Raw genomic sequence first — 19,071 nt, 5'->3', positions numbered from 1 at the left:
AACTACTGTTATTGTATGCAAAAGATATACTCAAGCGTGACCAAATGTGCAGCAGTGGAGTGACTCATAGGAAGAGTGGATCGAGCAGGGTCCGCATGTCTAAGTGAATCATCATCTGGAAACTCCTCATACTCATCTTGAGGAACTGGATGAAATATTATATACCGGTTTGGACCCGCTCCGTGTTGACAGTGAATCATCTGGATGTGGGTCATGATAGACAGCCATTGAGGGGCCATCTATCCGACCAGAATGAAGGATGTTGTCTACTTCGGAGTGTCGAGAAGCTCGAAGTCCCTTGCTAGACGAGTCATGTAGGGACCCATAAAGATATGGCCCTTCTTGTGGCGATCGAACTGGTGGCGACAATAGTGAGCCACAAAGTAAGCGACATCAATCAGGTGGCGTGTCTCCATACTCTATAAGAAATAGGTGTCCGAAGTATTGACGGCCTCTATGACCTCCTTCCGACCAATCAATATGTGAGCCAAAATGACATGAACATAGCACAAAGCCGGAGGTAAGCATGTTACCTTCGAATGACTCGGGTTATACCGTGACTCGACAAGGTTGGACCAACAGAGTGGGGCTGATCGATGGATGTGCATATAAAGTGGTGGAAAATCAGGGGTATCTATAAACTCCTCGAAATATAGTCCAAGGGCAGCTTCGAAGCTCGGGACGCTAAGGTAATGCGTCATACCTCCAAGTTGAAAAGAAATAGTACTAGGCTTATCCCACTGTGAAATAGTCGTCTGTAGAAAGAAAGTAGAGCAGAACTTCAGCGTGAGTTTGACATATGTAGGCTCCACGATAGTAAATAACTGATCCCACGGTGCCGTGTCAATCAGTACCCGAACCTTGGCAGCTAAACAAACTGCTTGTAGAGCCTTCCAATCAATGCATCAACCTATTCCCAAGGGTCACTTTAAGGTGCTGATATTGGTCCTCATGTGGACTTAGACTAAATTGGAGATAAGGGTGTCTTGTGACCGTGGTCGGGGTCGAAGATGAAAATACACTTGGTGTCTTTCATTTTTTAGAGGCAGGGAAAATGGCCTTGGTTTTGCCTTGTGTATTTGTCATTATGTACTATTAGGATCGTCCCGATTAAGCAACGAACAAGTAAAAATAGTAGAAGAAATTGAGAAGATGAACACACAAATTTAACGTGGAAAAACCCCTCAAAAGAGGATAAAAAACCACAGGCAAAGATAATTTTACTATAATGTCAAAAGAATGAAGAGTACAAAAGATGGAGATAAAAACTAAACCCCGAAAACCCGAAAAATAAAGAACCCTCAAAACGTAAACACAAAATTCTCTGAATGTGTTATGAGTTCTAATCTAATGGGTGTCTCTTAATTCTAAGATTGTAAAGGAGCCTATTTATAGGCTAAATTAGTAAGTCAAATAAACTATACTAATAAATGCTAAATATATTATACTAATAAATACTAAATCTTCTAGAAAGAAAATATATATTTGTTTAACTTGACTTGCAAGCAATCTCTTAGAATTTGGGTCACACAATTCTAACAATCTCCACCTTGACACGAATTCTTTCAATGCCATCTTTGCCAAAACCCGCCACGGGCCTATCTTGAACTATGCAGGGAATTAACTGAGTCGAATCTATGCTTAGAAGCTGGAAGACTTCTAGCCTTCGACTTGTGCACTGCCAAATCAAAACTAACCCGGGTCTGATTTTCACGAATACAGTGCCCTAACTTTTCAAAACCTGCATCCAAAAGAGAACCTCTCTTCAACGAAACGATCATACCTTTTTCCCTCCTATGACTAAGTTGCCTCCGCTTCAAATAAGTTGACTTTGACTCCGTAACAGACGAGGGACGTCCGATTTCACCGGTCACTGTAGAACCTTCTAGAATATAAAGACTGTCGGTTCTTTTACCTTTTAACAAAGCGAGAGCTCCACGAGATACTTTAATGTCGCTCGACTCGATGTTGATTCTGCATCCTTTCAAGTCTAAAATACTCAAGGAGATGAGATTCTTTCGTAAATCAGGTACATACCTGACATCTAAGAGTGTCCTAATCGTCCCATCGTGTATCCTAATTTTAACAGTACCAATACCGATTATTTTACTAGATGAATCGTTTCCCATGTGCACAACTCCACCTTCAACTGAACTGTATGTGGAGAACCATTCTCTATTGGGACACATGTGGAAAGAACATCCTGAATCTAGGATCCACTCAAACGTAAGCTTGGAGTTATCGCTCGTTGACACTAACAAGAAATCATCACCGCCTTCATCGACCAAATTAGCACCAGCTACATCTTCCTCGTTACTCTCAGCAGCTCTTTTATTTCGCAGTTTATAACAATCTACTTTGACGTGACCTAACTTTTTGCAATAGCGACACCTTTTGTCTCGTTTCTTTGATGCTACCAAAACGGAAGCTGGTCTATCTGCTTTGCTATTCAAATCAAACTCATTGTCGAGTTTGTCTCTACTCAACAAATGACCCTTCACATCTTCGAACGAGAGTTTGTCTCTGTCATAAATCAGGGTCTCCCTGAAAGACTTGTATGAAGAGGGTAAAGAGCACAATAATAGCATAGCTTGATCTTCATCGTCAATATGAACCTCAACGTTCTTTAAATCATTTAAAAGAGTAATGAATTGACTGATGTGATCTTTAAGAAGCTCACCTTCGTTCATGCGAAACGTAAATAGACGTTGTTTCAACACTAAACGGTTAGCCAGAGACTTAGTCGCATAAAGAGTTTCTAACCTTTTCCACAAGGTGAATGAGGTCTTCTCCATCAATATCTCCTGCAATACAGTATTCGCGAGGCACAACTGGATTGCAGACAAGGCCTTTTCATCAAGCTCTTCCCATTCTGTTTGATTTAGATTCTCAGGCTTTTTCCCTGTAACAACCTTTTTCAAGCCATTTTGAACTAGAATTGCCATCATTCGAACTTGCCATAGATTGAAATTTGTCTCACCATCGAACTTCTCAATTTCAAACCTTGTTGCTGCCATCTCTGACCGGGCTGATCTATGAAAGTTAAACTAGCTCTGATACCACTTGTTAGGATCGTCCCGATTAAGCAACGAACAAGTAAAAATAGTAGAAGAAATTGAGAAGATGAACACACAAATTTAACGTGGAAAAACCCCTCAAAAGAGGATAAAAAACCACGAGCAAAGATAATTTTACTATAATGTCAAAAGAATGAAGAGTACAAAAGATGGAGATAAAAACTAAACCCCGAAAACCCGAAAAACAAAGAACCCTCAAAACGTAAACACAAAATTCTCTGAATGTGTTATGAGTTCTAATCTAATGGGTGTCTCTTAATTCTAAGATTGTAAAGGAGCCTATTTATAGGCTAAATTAGTAAGTCAAATAAACTATACTAATAAATGCTAAATATATTATACTAATAAATACTAAATCTTCTAGAAAGAAAATATATTTTTATTTAACTTGACTTGCAAGCAATCTCTTAGAATTTGGGTCACACAATTCTAACATGTACCTAAAAGAAGAATTGGCAATAAGATGTATCAAGCTATTGTCGATACATATCATAAACCATGAAAACCAAAACAATATAAGGTCCTAACTATATGTCCTAAATGATTCATATTCAACAATAATAGAAAGCACCATCAATCAGTGAAATACCAAAATCAATTAAAATAGAGCAGCAATATTAAAATAAACTAAATTTAAACAACAAGTTAAGCAAAACTAATCTAAAATTTATGCCAAACAAAACAGTCAGAGGATGAAAAAAATAAAAAATAAAAAAGAAACTAAAATTAATAATAATAGCCTAGAATAATAATAGTATTAAAAAATTAATAAGAATAATAAATAAAATAAACAAAAGAAATGGATGTTTAGGTGTGTTGTTATCGATGATGGCATGAGTGGGTGGTGTCTGACGATGACGCGAAGGAAAATGGAGGGACAACCGATGATGAAGAGGATGATGACATGAGTAACGAAGGAAGGAGGGATTGGGTTTAGTTGGGTTGTTCGACGGTTTTGAAGGTGCGAGGGAAAGGTAAAGGGGTGGACGACTAACGAGAAGGACGAGGTACAACAGTGATGAGGTTTTGAATGAACTTTGGTTGGGGGAAAAGGGGACGAGTAAGATGGAAGGTGAGGGGGAAATGGTTACCTGTAGGAGTGTGTGATGGAAATGGCGGTGGTTCGGTCGGCGTAGAAGAGCAGCGGTATTGTGTGTGAGGAAGAAATGGTACAGAAATGGGATAAATTGTGGTAACAGGTTTAAACAAAATACAAAGGGGAATGAAAGGGTTAGGGTTTCAGATTTAAAAAGAATGCATGATAATGTGTTTGGCTTGTGTTGGGTCACATGGCCATGTCATGCAATTGTGTATACCTATGAGGCTATGTGAGTCTTAAAAAAATTAAAAATTTCTCCAGTGTTCACACGGTTTATGACACATCCGTGTGTCTAGGCTGTGTACCCCACATGACTATGTCATCAGGCCGTGTGTCGTGACCTAGATCGTGTGGTGTCGTCGTTCATTTCTCTCACGACCGTGTATAGGGGCATGTGGGTCACACAGCCGTGTCGATAGCCTGCGTGACTTCACTTAGACCTTGTGTGTCCAATAAAATTTAAAAATTGGCTTTAGTATTCACACGATCCATGACACGCTCGTGTGTCTAGGCCGTGTGTATTTATTCCACCTGTGTAGGTGTATTGTTTGCTTCTCCCACGGTCGTGTATAAGGGCGTGTGTGTCACACGACTATGTTGCCAGGTTGTGTGACTCTTTTGGGTAGTGTGGCTCCTAAATTTTCATTCTTCGTGTGCATATGAGTGTGTGCCATGCCGTGTAGGCCATACGACCGTGCCTCTAGGCCGTGTGGTCTATCCCAAGCCATGCAGTTTATTTTTGAAGTTAAGAAAAATAAATGTAAGTAAATAAGAAACTAAGTATGCAATATGTAAGTAAATAAGAAACTAAGTATGCAATCAAAATTAAATGAAATAAAAAAACAACACTCGGGTTGCCTCTCGAGAAGTGCTTATTTGGAGTCTAATCTTGAATTTCTCTTTCACGTGCATGATTAATTCATATTTTGGAGCCGAAGCTCCTCTATCTTGTTTTCAATATCACCACCAAGATAAAGTTTGAGTCGATGACTACCTTGAATGTGCCGTATTCAAGACGTATTCCCTCTATTGTGCCATATGGAAAGAAATTAATTTTGACTTCCTAGGTGTTCTAAGTGGTTTAGATCTGTCCTAAATTGATTAATTAGATATTTAGAATAAATTTCAAGCAATGAAAATGAGATCAAATCAAGAAATTTAGGTTTCGACTTAACTAGTCAAAATTTTCGGTTTAAGATGAGCTAGATTGGAACTATTTTTTTTGTTGTGTTTGTGGCTGTTAATGACTTGTATGTATTGTGTGTTTTATGTATGAGATGTCTTGGATTCATCGGAGCCCTCTACGAGCAAGGTGAAGCTTGTTTAAACTTTCGGCTAGTAAGCGAAAGCAAGACCGGTGAGTGTTTTGGAGTCGTTGCTGGTATGCATGATTCATTATGTTAATCGAGAGCTTAGGTTATCCTAAACACCTACCCTAAGTTACGAGAGTAAGCTTCCTTACTTCCTTTGCTATGCTTTTGCGAAAAAAATGTCGAATGAGATTAAGTGTGATGTTGATGTGTCAAAACAATATGTGATATAGGTTAAATTCAAGATATGATATATAATTTACTGGTTAAATGCACATACAAGAGATCTAATGTGTTTGTGGCTCTTTGAGCATTGTACTATTACTTGTAAGTGCCTTAATTGTGAATATGGTAAGCATGCTATGTGAATGTCTTATGAATGTGACTATGTTGGTTGTGAACAAACTAAATGCGCATAATCAATAAATAAATATGTGTAATTGTGAATATTTTGGCCTTGTCATATCTTGAAACCATTGGATATAGTTGACGTCGATAGGATTGTGAGTACTCACCTTTGTGTTTTGTGATCGGGCGATTGAGGCCCTGGGACAAGATGGAGAAATAAGAGAATGTTGAGTTATGCTCCATTCAACGAGACATGTTTGATATGTTGGAGAGTGTTTAGCTTAATGCTACAAAATTAGCTAAGATTTACCAATCAGATTAAAATGATTCTTTCTTTAATTTTCTTAAAAAGATTTCAGAATTGAAAATCACTTTTTTACTTGCTTTACATGTATGTTCGCATGTTTTGGATGTGAAATATCGATTGTGCCCCTATCTTTTAATTCCAGTAAAATACGTTAGGAAAGCATGCAACTAGGTTCTAAACATTTGCCTATGATTATGTATGAGCTATTATGCATGAGACATTCGCTGATGGTTAAACTGGTAAATGAACAATTAATTCTATATGAAAAATGTTGTGTTGTATTTTAGGTCACTTCGGTGACTAATGTGTTGTGTCAGATTCGGGTCGGACCATCTTAACCGATTTTGGGGTATCACAAGAGTTGAATTTTCATTTAAAACTACTATTTAAAGAAGACCCAACCAATTTGAAGTCATAGATTTCCAATCCACGATGCAAGGAGATCATTAGTGTAATACCCAATTTTTGCCCAGGCCCGATAAATATAAAAAATCAAATATTAATATTAAAAGTCCAAAGTTCATCTTACAAAATCAAAAAAATAATAAATTAAAGCCCAAAATAAATAAACCCATTACACTAGCCCAAACCCTAACCCTAACCCTAACCCAAAACCTAAATTTAATTTAGCCCACTAGCCTAAATACCCCTAGCCCAATAAGCCCAACCTAAACTAAAAACAGAACCAAAAACCCTAGCAGCATCCAGCTCATAGCGCCGCAAGTCCTCCCCTGCGCGTTCTGCGCCTCCACGCGTGTGCTGCGCCTCTGCGCGCGTGCCCCCTCCGAGCTTGTACCTGCACAGCAAAAATGGCAACAAACAACACAGGCAAGGAAAAAAAAGTAAGAAAATCAAAAATCGCAAATCAAGGTCAGCAAATAACAGAATATATTTTTATTTTCTTGTTTCATTTCGGCTATAAAAAGCCATTGAAAATTTGTAAGGAAAAAAATTCGAAAATCAATAAAAAAACAAGTATTTCACAACATCAGTCAAAGAAAAGAAAAATAAAATAGAGATTAAAGATATCAATTTATTTTCTTTGTTTCTTCTTTTCTTCGATTCAATTTATTTATTTATTTTTTGTACAGAAAGTAAAGGAAAAAAAGGAAATTACCTTTGCCTTCAAATCCATGCGAGAAAGAGCCAAAAAGCCTTTTGGGGTGAGGTTCCGACCATTGTTCACGGTGGAATCGTGGCGGATGCGCGGCGGCTAGGGTTGGGTTTCAAAACCCTAGCAGAGGAGAATAAAAGGGGATAAGTTTTTTGGGTCAAATGGTAGAAAATGATTTTTTTAAAATAAAATGTTGATTTTATAATAAGTCTGAAACGACGCCGTTTAGAGCCTAATTCAGTGGCCCTAAAATGGCACCGTATAAGGCATGATCCGCACGGTGACCCGACTTGAAGGAAGGATCTGCGCGTTTTGATTAATGAGTTATTTACAACCCTAGTCCCTACGTTTTTTTATGGTTTGGCAATTAAGCTTATTTTATTTCTAATTTTGGCCCTTAAATTTTATTTTGATTTCATTTTAGCCTCGCGTAAAGTGCTGCGTTTTGGAAGACGGGGATATTTTCCTCTTTAGTCCCTCCTTGTTATTCGCGCACTCAATTCGGTCCTTTTTATTTTATTTATTTTCAGATTTGCCCCAAACGTTTGCTTTAGGCTTAATTTAATCCTTTTTGTTATATGTTTTTTATTTTATAATATATTTTTAATTCACTTTTGATAAACTACTACATTTTTATATGAAAATATTTTATATAATATAATACTATTATATATATGCATATAATTTATATTAAATTATGTTTACTTTATATATTATTGATTTCATATTATAATTATTATAAACTATAAGTTTTCTTTTAAATTATATATATTTTTTAAAACCTATTTTTATATACATAATTTATATTAAGTTATTTTCATTATACATACGTACATACATAATATATTGCTGATTTTGTATTATTATATATCTTTTTAGCTATCTTTATATATATATATATATGTGGTTTATTTCCTTAAAAAAAACTCTATTTTATTATAATTTGTTTATCTCAACTTTTTGTATATATATTATCATTTATATTATTATTATGTTTTTCAATTAATATGTAATACTTATTTAGGTTAAGATATATATTGTTTTGTATATTACATATTTTGATTTCATACTTGTACAGTATTTACTTTAAAATTTATTTTTATACTCCTATTTCATATAGCATTTATTTTTTTAACTCTATTTTTGGATTTAAAAAAAAAATTCTCATATGTATATATTATTTGTTTTAAATTTATTTTAACATATGGTTTATCGATTGTAATTTTCCTTCTTTCATGCAATTCGTTTTTAGTTATTTTAAAACTTGCACAATTTCATGTGTGTTAATTTGCTTGGTGCCTTGATTGACTTTTAATTCATTAACCTTTGAATGTTAGCATAAGATATGATGTGAGACTATTGCTATATATATGTATACCTTAATTTGCTCATTTGCATTTACATTGTTATTTATATTCCTGCTATGTATTATTATGCCATGCATACAATTACACTCTTATTTCTCGTTATCGTATCGTGAGCCAAATTCCAATGTATGTGATCATTATTAATTTTTTTCTTTATGTCAAGCTAATCAACTAAATACATTTTGAGTTGGCTTTATAATGCGATTCGAAGTTTTGAGAAATCGTACCCTAACTTACAGGGTCTCGATTTTCTTGTTAACTCGAAATGACCTTTTTTATTTTCAAAAACATATGTTTTTAATAAAATTAAAAGCAAGCTACATATCGTCTTTGGAACTTCGAGGTCTCGTACTTTAACTTACGGGGTTTCGATTTTCTCGTCGAACTAAAACGGCTAAACATTTCTTATTTTTCAAAATCGCTAAATTTCAATAAAGTTTTTGAAGGTTAGCTTATTCTTGAGAATTCAAATGTTGCATCCTAACTTACGGGGTACGACATTTTGTTGCCTTGAGGCGAGAAAGCCTTTTACACACGTTCAAATTTATCCAAACGTTGTTTTTTTTCCTTAAAAATTATATAGTATTAATAAAAGGGGAATCGTTTTTTTTAATATTGGATTTTCATCATTCGATTATTAGACATCAATTGATCAATTAGGTACCAATTTTGGTCTTTCGAGGGTGCTAACCCTTCCTCGTACGTAACTGACTCCCGAATCCGTTTTCTTTCTAAAACTCATAGACCAAAGTCATTTTCAAAGGTGATCTGGTCACACTTCAAAAAAAAAAAAAATCGGTGGCGACTCCCAATTTTTATTTTTTAAGTCGACGCTAATTTTTGTTTTAAAAAAAGTGGTTTCGACAATTAGTAAAGTGTGGGAATAATCATTGGTAGGTTAACTAGCTTATTATTAACATGTAAAATCAAAATAACTGGTTCTTCCTTGAGGATTTGGAATTAGAAATTTTTTGGTAATATAAAGGAGGGAAGACACTTAAAGAATAAACCTATTTTGGTTTGAAGTAGCTTGGAGATGAAAGATGATAGAAAAAAAAAAAAGAAGAGAAAATGAATTATGTGATCAACTTAACTTGGAAGAGGAATATGTCTAATTGCATTGGATGTAGAAATCTAGGATCCAACGAAAAACATACACATGACCGTAATAACATGGTTTTTCCATGCAATGATAAAAAGGAGAAGGGCATGGAACCACGTTATGGGCGCTAATAATGCTTTCGAGGAATCTAACATTTGATTTATTGGTTAAGGGTGTTTGCTATATGTTTAAGGTCATGGAATTGATTTACATATCGTGCTTGTATGTTAGTATGTAATCCTTTTATTCAGATATGATAGGATGAATTTAAATTTGAATATATAACTTTTTTTTTATTAGAAAAAAGGTGTTTTAAGTTGATTAAGGATTAGAATTGTTTTAAGACGAATGCTAGTTAAGGGAGAGGTTTAATTAGATGAACTGATCAAGAATTGCTACGGCATGCATGTATATGATCTCTGATCAGTGTGATCAACGTTATTCGTTGATCACAACCGTTGAATCAATCGATCATACACTGAAGTTGGATCCAGGAGATAACAATGGACCAAGTCAAAAAGTTCAAAACAACGTGGGACTATCACTATCAGTATCTGGTCATTAACTGTCGAACCCCACTAATCAAACCCCACGCAAACTAACATAACTGCCATCTCCCACTTTCGCTTCCCTTATAAACTTGAAACAAGTCTTTGATTTCTCACCCTTTCTCCATCTACTCCCTCAAATTCTACAACATTTCAAGCTTCTTGATAAAAAAAATGTCTTCCTTTTCACTTCAAAATCTCTTCAAATTCGCATTGTTTTCTGTGGTTTTCATCTCCATGGCCACCCTCGCAATTGCTTCTTTTCAGTTCAGAGTTGGTGGGGAGGGAGGATGGACTAAACCAACTGGAAATGAACCTGAAACTTACAACGAATGGGCGTCCAGGAACCGTTTTCACGTTGGAGATTCTCTTTGTAAGTTTACATACATACATACATTTATAGTTATATAATTTTGCTTATGTTTGCTTGTATGTTATTAGATTTCAGGTACAGCAATGACTCAGTGTTGGTGGTGAACCATACAAGCTACACTAACTGCAGTGTTTCGAACCCAATCCTTAAGTTCAAAGATGGGGATACGGTTTTCGAGTTCGATAGGTACGGGTTTTTCTACTTCATCAGCGGGGAGCGAGGTCACTGTAAAGCTGGTCAGAAACTGATCATTCGAGTAATGGTGCACCCTGCGATGAGCTCTCCTCAGCCGGCGCAGTCGCCCATGGAAGATGGCGGATCCAACGACGATGGGGATGGTTGGGATTCGATTTGGGGACCCCCACCGCACAATTCCACCATCAAGCAGGCGGTTGCATCGTATTTCATGACGGCTCTGGGGGGAATGCTGGTTATCATGTATTTGCTCATGTAGTTATTAATATTGTTGGTTTCATTTGATATTCTTAAAAAAAAAAAAACTATTTGTGCTTTTCTGTTGTTTTTAGACTGTTTATGTCGTAATTTGCTATAGTTTACTTCTTTTGCTTTCATTAGTACCCTTTCTGGTAAGTTTATATATGTTGAGCAAGCTTTGTGTAGAATATAAGTTTTATTTCGAAAAGAAATTCTCTATGCAATAATGTAGAGAGGAGTGGTTAAAAATTGCCATGAAATTCCAGTTACACTGAACGTGAATGAGGGAGTTGGGATTAAAAAGACGTGAAATTATTAAATATAGGGTGCAATTCAAGTCATAAAAGGTTTTGATTTGAAGGAATTCAATCCAATTCCATGTTTTCACTTCAAATATCTACTTAATTGGCTGCTAACAACAACCAAAAAAATAAAAATAAACATTTACTAAAAGTATTAGACTTAATGGTAAACATATTAAACGAATATTTAAATTTGAATATCTTGTTTTAGCTTGAGATGAACTCTAATAGAAAACTTTCCATACTAATTACAAAATTATTAATTAATCTTGCCAGCTACTTATTTTTTAAAGTACTATAATGTTGGAATTCAAGTAGCTGGAGATTCATTTGACGATGATAAAACCCAGACCAAAGTTTTTGGAGCCAACCCCAGTAGCCTCAATCAACAACTTGTCCAAAGCTCCAAAGTACGGAGCAGGCTAGGCTGCAAGGTTCCTGGTTTCAGGCCCACTGGGCTAATTAACTCCCCCTACTGGCCTCTAATATTAACCCATTTAAAATCTTGAGTAACCCATAAAACTGTCACTTAAAATGTGTTCAATCTTTCCAAAAATTCCATAAAAAAAGGAATAAGGAAGAAGAAAAGGTGTTTTTAATCTAAGCTACAGTAACTCAACTCAAAGCAACTTACCCTTATTTGTTTTGTTGTTGATGAAGTCCTTGGTTGTCTGTCACTGTCCAGCTTCGACCCTGGAATGGCATCTGACGATGGGGTAGCAGTTTTCACGCACACCAACTTAGGCACTCACTTGGCCATCGCTGTCTCTCCCAATACCACTGTCGGAGATTTTCACAGTAAGCTTACAGAACAAAAAAAACCTGAAAACCCCATCACCTTTTCTTGATTCCCATTGAATATTACTGTCTTTTTTTTTTCTTGGTTTTCTTTACAGTTTCCCAGTTGCAAAGTTGCTGCTTTATGGATTACAGATATCAGTTGCCAAAAAAAAAAGAAAAAAGAAAGAAGGCATTTTTATTATTATACGAACTGGGAATTTTTTATCATAGTCATTTTAAACAAAATTGATACCCGAAAAATCCTCCTTTTCATGACTCCATATGAAAAATTTCATTTTCCCATTTCCCCTCTCCAAATAGTTTATCAGAATTGTGAGATAATTGCATTTTTTTTTTTTTGCATTCGTGTTGTTTCATTGCTGCTTATGGATCATTGGTAGATTAGAAATTGTACAACTTAAAAACTTGATCAACACATTAACACTATTACTATCAATGCAATGATTTGTTATTATGATAGCTTCTTCAAAGTGTTAAAAACATGGTGAGACATTCTGATGATTTAACATTAGATGAAATGCTTTGTTATTTAATATGTGCCAAAATCTTAATGTGTAGGGGAACTTGAGAGAACACACCATGCTTGTTTTCCTGAATTGGGAAAGATTGAAGTTCATGCATTAATGGTAAAGTTCATATTCAATCCTTTCTTTCTTAATTTTATGTCTATCGACGGGTTGTTTTCTCAAACACAAGTACTTGTCTAATGCACCGGAGTCAGACACCAGTACTTCAAGAATAATGAAGAATCAGAGCAGCATAGTTTTCCTCTGCTATTTTACTTATAACTTGTTTGTATGTTCTGCCTTTTGTCTCTAAGTAGGTAAGGCGAAAATCATGTTTTTATCATCTGCCTTCATCTATGCCTATAAAGTATGCTTTCCACCATCAAGTTGGAACATGGTTCCTCCATATTGAAGCAAGGAGTTTAAAAGATTCAGGCAGTCCATGCTTATCAAACTTTGCAGCTATCAAAGTTGGAGATCATAAATGCGATGGCAACCATCTAACCGGTTCTCTTGTTCGAGATACCAGAGAAGGGACCACAATATGTAGAGGTAAGAAAAAAAGTAACATCTCAGTGTATCTGGATGATGAAAATGAGGCAAGTGGTAGAATCTCAAGTTTTAATCCCTTAATCTTCACTTCTGACTATGTGAGGTTGAATCTGCAGATGCGGCAGAGTGGAATTCGGGTTCAATGACGAAGAATCAAACTAATATTTCACCGAGAGCTATAACTGCTGACGGTGTCATCGATGGATGCCTATTGAACTGCAGTGGAGTGAGCCAACATCCAAGTTCTACAGGCAGTGGTAGAGCCATGCAGGGTCTACCAGAAGAGCAACTGAGAACCAAAGCGGACAATGGTTACTGCTCGAGTGCCTCGTCGCCGTTTACAGTGCGAACACCCCCAAAGCAATCATTGTTTTTGACACCAGTGGACCGAACCACCAGAATTCGAAGAGATAGGTTCGGAAGTAGTGGAGTTGGGAAGCGAATTATTCTAGCATCGAATAACATTAGAATTTCTGATAAAAAAAGGCCTATAACTCCTCTTAGCAATATCAGAGATGGGAAACTGTTATGCTGCAAGAATTTATGTCGGGCAAAATTTTTAGTGTTTGAGATGAGTGACAGTGATGAAGAGGATGTCGATGCATTGTAATTTAAATGTGTATTGGAATCCCAACATTGCTTCACATGCAGGGGGGTCCATTGCAGGGTATCTCTGGTCCACAAAGGATTCAGATTCACAAGGTATATGAAGATGTTAACAAGGCAAAACAAATGGTACTAATCTTAAAAGTGTGTTAGAAATGGAGGGGAGGGTGGTTGCTAGTGGCGGTATTTGATTAGAATGGGAAGCTTCTCAACAAGAAATCTATTTGGGGTTGGATAGCAGAAAAGGATTGTATTGTTTCTTGACGAAACCACACAGAGCTATTTGTCTTTCTGGATTACCACATGTCCTTAACTTTTGCTTATAAGGTAGTTATTGTTTTCGTATTAAATTATCCCTCCTTTTCTATTTTCTCATACTATAATTTCAATGTAACGTGATTGTCAAAAAACAATTACTTTAGAATGGCTGATATACATGGAGTATATTAATTAAAATCCTAGGGAAGTCATTTTTTGGTTATTATAATTATAAATTTACTATTATTAAATAAAATAAAATATTTATGTATTTAATTTTTATATTAAACTTTAATCTTAATAAATATTTAGATTAAATATTTTAAAATTAAAATTTAATTGATAATTTTTTTTTACATTTTTTTGAACCTGAGTGTAACATAATTTACTTTGAATATTGCAAAAAAAAAATAATTTACTTAAATATAATACATAGCTATTTTAAAATTTGACACATTTATTTTATCTATTCTATTTCTAAATGGGCTTTGAAATTAGTCACACTTATCTTATTCTATTCTACTTTTAAATTGTCTTATTCTATTCTACTTTTAAATGGGCGATTAATCATTTATTCATTCTCCAAAATCATTCCAGTCAAATTTTGTGTCACATACAACAAACTATAATTCAAAGGTAAATAATGCACAAACGTTTTTTATCAAATGAATTTTAGAGCTAAATCTAAACCTTATTTTTTTTCCCTTTTGTTAGTAAATATTTATAAATACTATAATAAAATTAAATTTTCAATTAATATACCGAAAAGAAAAGAGAAAGAAGCAATAGAAAATAAATATAATATGTCAATAATATAATATATAGATTATTAAATATGCATATAAAAGTAAAATATAAAAATACTTACTTTTGAAGAATTCGTTGGATTACTAAGGAGGAATGAGGGAATAACTTTTTTATTAATAGACTGATACCCTATGCTAATATAAATTAGGGTTACATTTATCTTAATATATATTTGTTAAACTTTCCAATCTACATGGGAAATTAACTTTTCCACCTTTTATTATGGAATTGTCATGTTTATCATATTCATGAGTAAATAACTCCCTAAAACAAGTTAGATTACAAGAAAAATAAATAAAATTTGACATATTAAAAATGTTAGAAACTTTCCAACTGATTAAATTCCAAAAAAAGTAAACACTTTCCATTATACCAAACGCTATCAATGATTGGATGTATTGTGTTTGTTTTATATGTGGGAGGGAAAGTGAAGGAGAAAATCTCTCATTTTCTCATGTATTGTGTTTGTTTTATATGTGGGAGGGAAAGTGAAGGAGAAAATCTCTCATTTTCTCATGTGTTCTTTCAAATATTTTTAGTACTCAATTTGGCAGAAGGTGAGAGGTAAATGAAATATAATAATATTTTATTTTTAAAACATCATTTTTACCCTTTATTTATTTCAATGATTTTTTTATTTTAAATTTTTTCAATTAATACATTGAAAATTTCCTTTTTTTTAATACTTACTACTTTGTTGTTAATGGTTCTATAATTTTTTAAATTATATGTAATACCCCTCACTCGGTCTGGTTATCGGATCCGAGCTATAAGGTGCTATAACAATTAACAGAGTAGTATACATACATTTTAAGCTTAAAATAAATTTAATTAAACAATAAAAGCATTGCATAACCCATGCACAATATAGTTCACAACTAATCCGAGTCTTAATCGAGCTTACGAAAACTTTAAAGTTGACCCGAAAACAAACAAGGATTAAATTTCAATATTTCCAAAAAGGTAAAGACAAACATGTAAAACAGGGGTTACGTGTATCTGAGCTATGTAACTCTCTAAAGCTGTATGCATCAAGATACAAAAATTCAACGAATATTGTATGGCCATGTGACCAGTCTGTGTAGAAAATTGTAACTGTGTAAAATTTGAGACACACTGCCATGTGACTAGACCGTGTAACTCATTGTGGCCGTGTGGGTCAAATTTACAAACCTTCAAATAAATTCACACGACTGCATGGATGGGCCATGTAACAAACTGAAACCATGTGGAAGCCTAAATGACCAAAGCTATAGTAATCATAGGGGCATGTAGCCAACCCATGTGACAATTGGAGATCGTGAATACATATGGTTCATCATTTAGAGAGCTCACACAGCCATGTCACTTGTTCGTGTACGACATATAGTCATGTGGAGCAAAAATATGTCATTTATGCATGATACAATCCTACCCTTAAAAATGACTCTAAATGCATTTTTGGCCATTGAGTTTCTCAAAAACCTGTCAAAAACCTGTTAACAACATGCCATTTAAAATATCGCTAATCTTCTAACCAATATGCCAAATAATGGCACCATTTCACAAACAAAACATAATCAAAACACTTTCTCAATATACATATATACAATTTCATAAACACATATAATGAACATAAAACCTCTCCCATTTCATTTACTTCTTTCAAATTGACACAACTTTACTTAAGCTAAGTGTTACCATTCAATAGAACTCATATTGACAATTTCAGAATACATAGACAACACAAACTCCACAATAACATCCCTAAGTACTTGCCAAATTATATAAAAAAAGGAGCACAAACTATCACATCCCAAAAATCGGGTTAGAAGAAATTGAATTAGTGAATTGGAAGTTTTTTACACCTTTCTTGGCCGAATCTTTTACTATCGTTACAGTTGTAAGAAAATTTGATATCATATGTAGTATTAATATGTCAGTAACAATGATAATGTAATACAATGCAGTAGCAGTAACACAACAGAATACCTATAATCAGACAAGGTTAAAAATTAGAAGAAGAATTTGGTCGAGGCCTGTATAAATAGTTTCCTTAAGATAGATTCGTCCTTTCTTTGGTGCTTTGAGTAACGTTGGACGTCTGTCTCCCAGGATAAAACAACAAACGATCACATTAGTAGCACAATAACAGTGATCAATCGAAAACAATCTTACCTTTCTTTATTACCAGGAGAAATGAATTTAAAAGGAATTTTTGATATTGATAGTTTTGATGATATGTTTTTGAAATCTCCTAACTTGGCTTTATATAGAGGAGAGGAAATAAATGAAGAGATTTGTTGAAAAATTAATAGACATGAGTGAATAGAGACAATGAATGAAAAAAATTCAATATTAAACCAAGAAATACATTTTTTCAAAAGATACAACTGTATGGAAAACTGCAATATTAAACTAAGAGATACAATTATCATTCATCACTCAATAATTATTTTCCAACAATCCCCCACATGAATGAAATTGATAGATCAACGAGACTTAAAGACTCAAAGAGGTGATAGATTCTACGTTCGATATTTGCATAGGATAGGTAGGAATCAACCATTGTAAAAATATATTTACTTTACTAGCTGACCAGTAGATGTGATATCCTTGAACTGTTTTGCCGTTTGTGTAAATGATGATATTCCTCACGCAAATACCTCACTGACTATATTTTTGGTTCTCATGGGTATGTTCATAAGGACGTGAACATCCTCTGGTTCTACAAGAGCTTAGAGAATTATGCCTCAATAGTCTCTTTAAAGCTACCCCACTTCACTCTCACATAGGTGGCTTATGTTATCCGTTTCACCAAAATAGACAATGGTCATTAAAAGCATTGCTTAACCTTTTCTACATTTTAATCACTATTTTCATCATAGGAATGGACTCGAGATATGTACCCCCACAATGACTTCAAAAGGTCTATGCAAGTAGGTTGTCCCATTGAACCTGATCTTGAGATCTCCAGTCAACTAGGTTGAGTTTTCCTTCACATAGAGCCTTAAATATTCATGGGCTTTAGTCCCATTCCTTTCTATGTTTTATCAACTTGATCTCGGTTTAACCTTTTGGTTAGCGGATCCACAGTGTTATCTTTTGATTTTACAAAATCAATAGACATAACTCCAGTTGAGATCAATTGTCTAACGGTATTGTGTCGACGACGTATGTGTCTCGACTTACCATTATAAATTACGTTCTATGCTCTACCAATTGTTGTTTGGTTATCACAATATATGCATATTGTGGGCATATGCTTTGGCCATTCAAAAATATCCTCTAAAAAGTTTAGTAGCCATTCTGCCTCTTCTCTAGATTTGTCTAGAGCTACAAACTCAGATTCCTTTGTGGATCTGGTTATAATCGTTTGCCTTGAGGATTTCTATGAAACAACTCCTCTTCCCAATGTGAAAATATAACCACTTGTGCCTTTGCTATCTTGAATATCAGATATCCAACTAACATCGGAGAATCCTTCTAACACAGTAGGATCTCTGGAATAATGTAATCTGTAGTTTTGAGTATATCTGAGATATCTCAGTACCCTCACAATTGCTTTCCAGTGGTTCTCCCCTAGATTGCTTGTGAATCTGCTTAAACTGCTTACAGTGAAAGCAATATCACGTCTAGTGCAACTCATAAGGTATATTAGATTACCTATGACTCTTGCATATTCCACTTGGTCAATACTTTCACCTTTGTTTTTGGACAGATGTTGATTTATATCTATCGGAGTTCTGGCTACACCAAAATCATCCTTGCCAAATTTATCAAGAATCTTATCTATGTAGTGTGATTGAGTCAATAAGAGACCTTCAGATGACCTTTTGATTTGGATGCCCAATATTACGTCAGCAAGTCCCATATATTTCATATCAAATCTTGAATTTAATAAGTTTTTGGTATGTTTTACCATTTCATTGTTACTTCCAACAATGAGTATGTCATCAACATATAAATGTAGAATTACATATCTATCAACAGTGGTTTTGATTACATATCCATCAACAGTGGTTTTGACATACACACACTTTTCACACTTATTAATTTTAAATCCATTTGATATCATGACACTGTCAAACTTTTCATGCCACTGCTTTGGTGCTTGCTTAAGTCCATACAAAGATTTTACCAATCTACAGACTTTTCTTTCTTTTCCCTAGAGCTACAT

At 34.6% G+C, this 19,071-nt stretch overlaps 2 protein-coding genes across 3 annotated transcripts; both read left to right on the top strand.

Moving 5' to 3' along the window:
• Positions 1 to 10,404: 10,404 nt before the first annotated feature.
• On the top strand, positions 10,405 to 11,217 carry LOC107919706 (mavicyanin). The gene is made up of 2 exons (XM_016849096.2): positions 10,405 to 10,645; positions 10,714 to 11,217. The coding sequence occupies exons 1-2, from the start codon at positions 10,447 to 10,449 to the stop codon at positions 11,097 to 11,099; spliced, it is 585 nt and encodes a 194-aa protein (XP_016704585.1). The 5' UTR covers positions 10,405 to 10,446; the 3' UTR covers positions 11,100 to 11,217.
• A 692-nt stretch (positions 11,218 to 11,909) lies between these two features.
• On the top strand, positions 11,910 to 14,328 carry LOC107918563 (uncharacterized). 2 transcript variants are annotated; one of them, XM_016848148.2, is made up of 4 exons: positions 11,910 to 12,180; positions 12,742 to 12,809; positions 13,007 to 13,241; positions 13,358 to 14,328. In XM_016848148.2, exons 1-4 carry the CDS (start codon positions 12,081 to 12,083, stop codon positions 13,849 to 13,851), a joined length of 897 nt encoding a protein of 298 aa, XP_016703637.1. In that variant the 5' UTR covers positions 11,910 to 12,080; the 3' UTR covers positions 13,852 to 14,328. The 2 variants fall into 2 exon arrangements, with proteins under 2 accessions (XP_016703637.1, XP_040964930.1); XM_041108996.1 differs by having other exon boundaries at positions 11,938 to 12,180; positions 12,279 to 12,809.
• Positions 14,329 to 19,071: the final 4,743 nt, after the last annotated feature.

The sequence above is a fragment of the Gossypium hirsutum genome, chromosome D13, assembly GCF_007990345.1.
Source record: "Gossypium hirsutum isolate 1008001.06 chromosome D13, Gossypium_hirsutum_v2.1, whole genome shotgun sequence".
NCBI lineage: Eukaryota > Viridiplantae > Streptophyta > Magnoliopsida > Malvales > Malvaceae > Gossypium > Gossypium hirsutum.
Note: the sequence above shows the minus strand (reverse complement) of the source record. Positions and strands in the feature narration are given on the sequence as shown.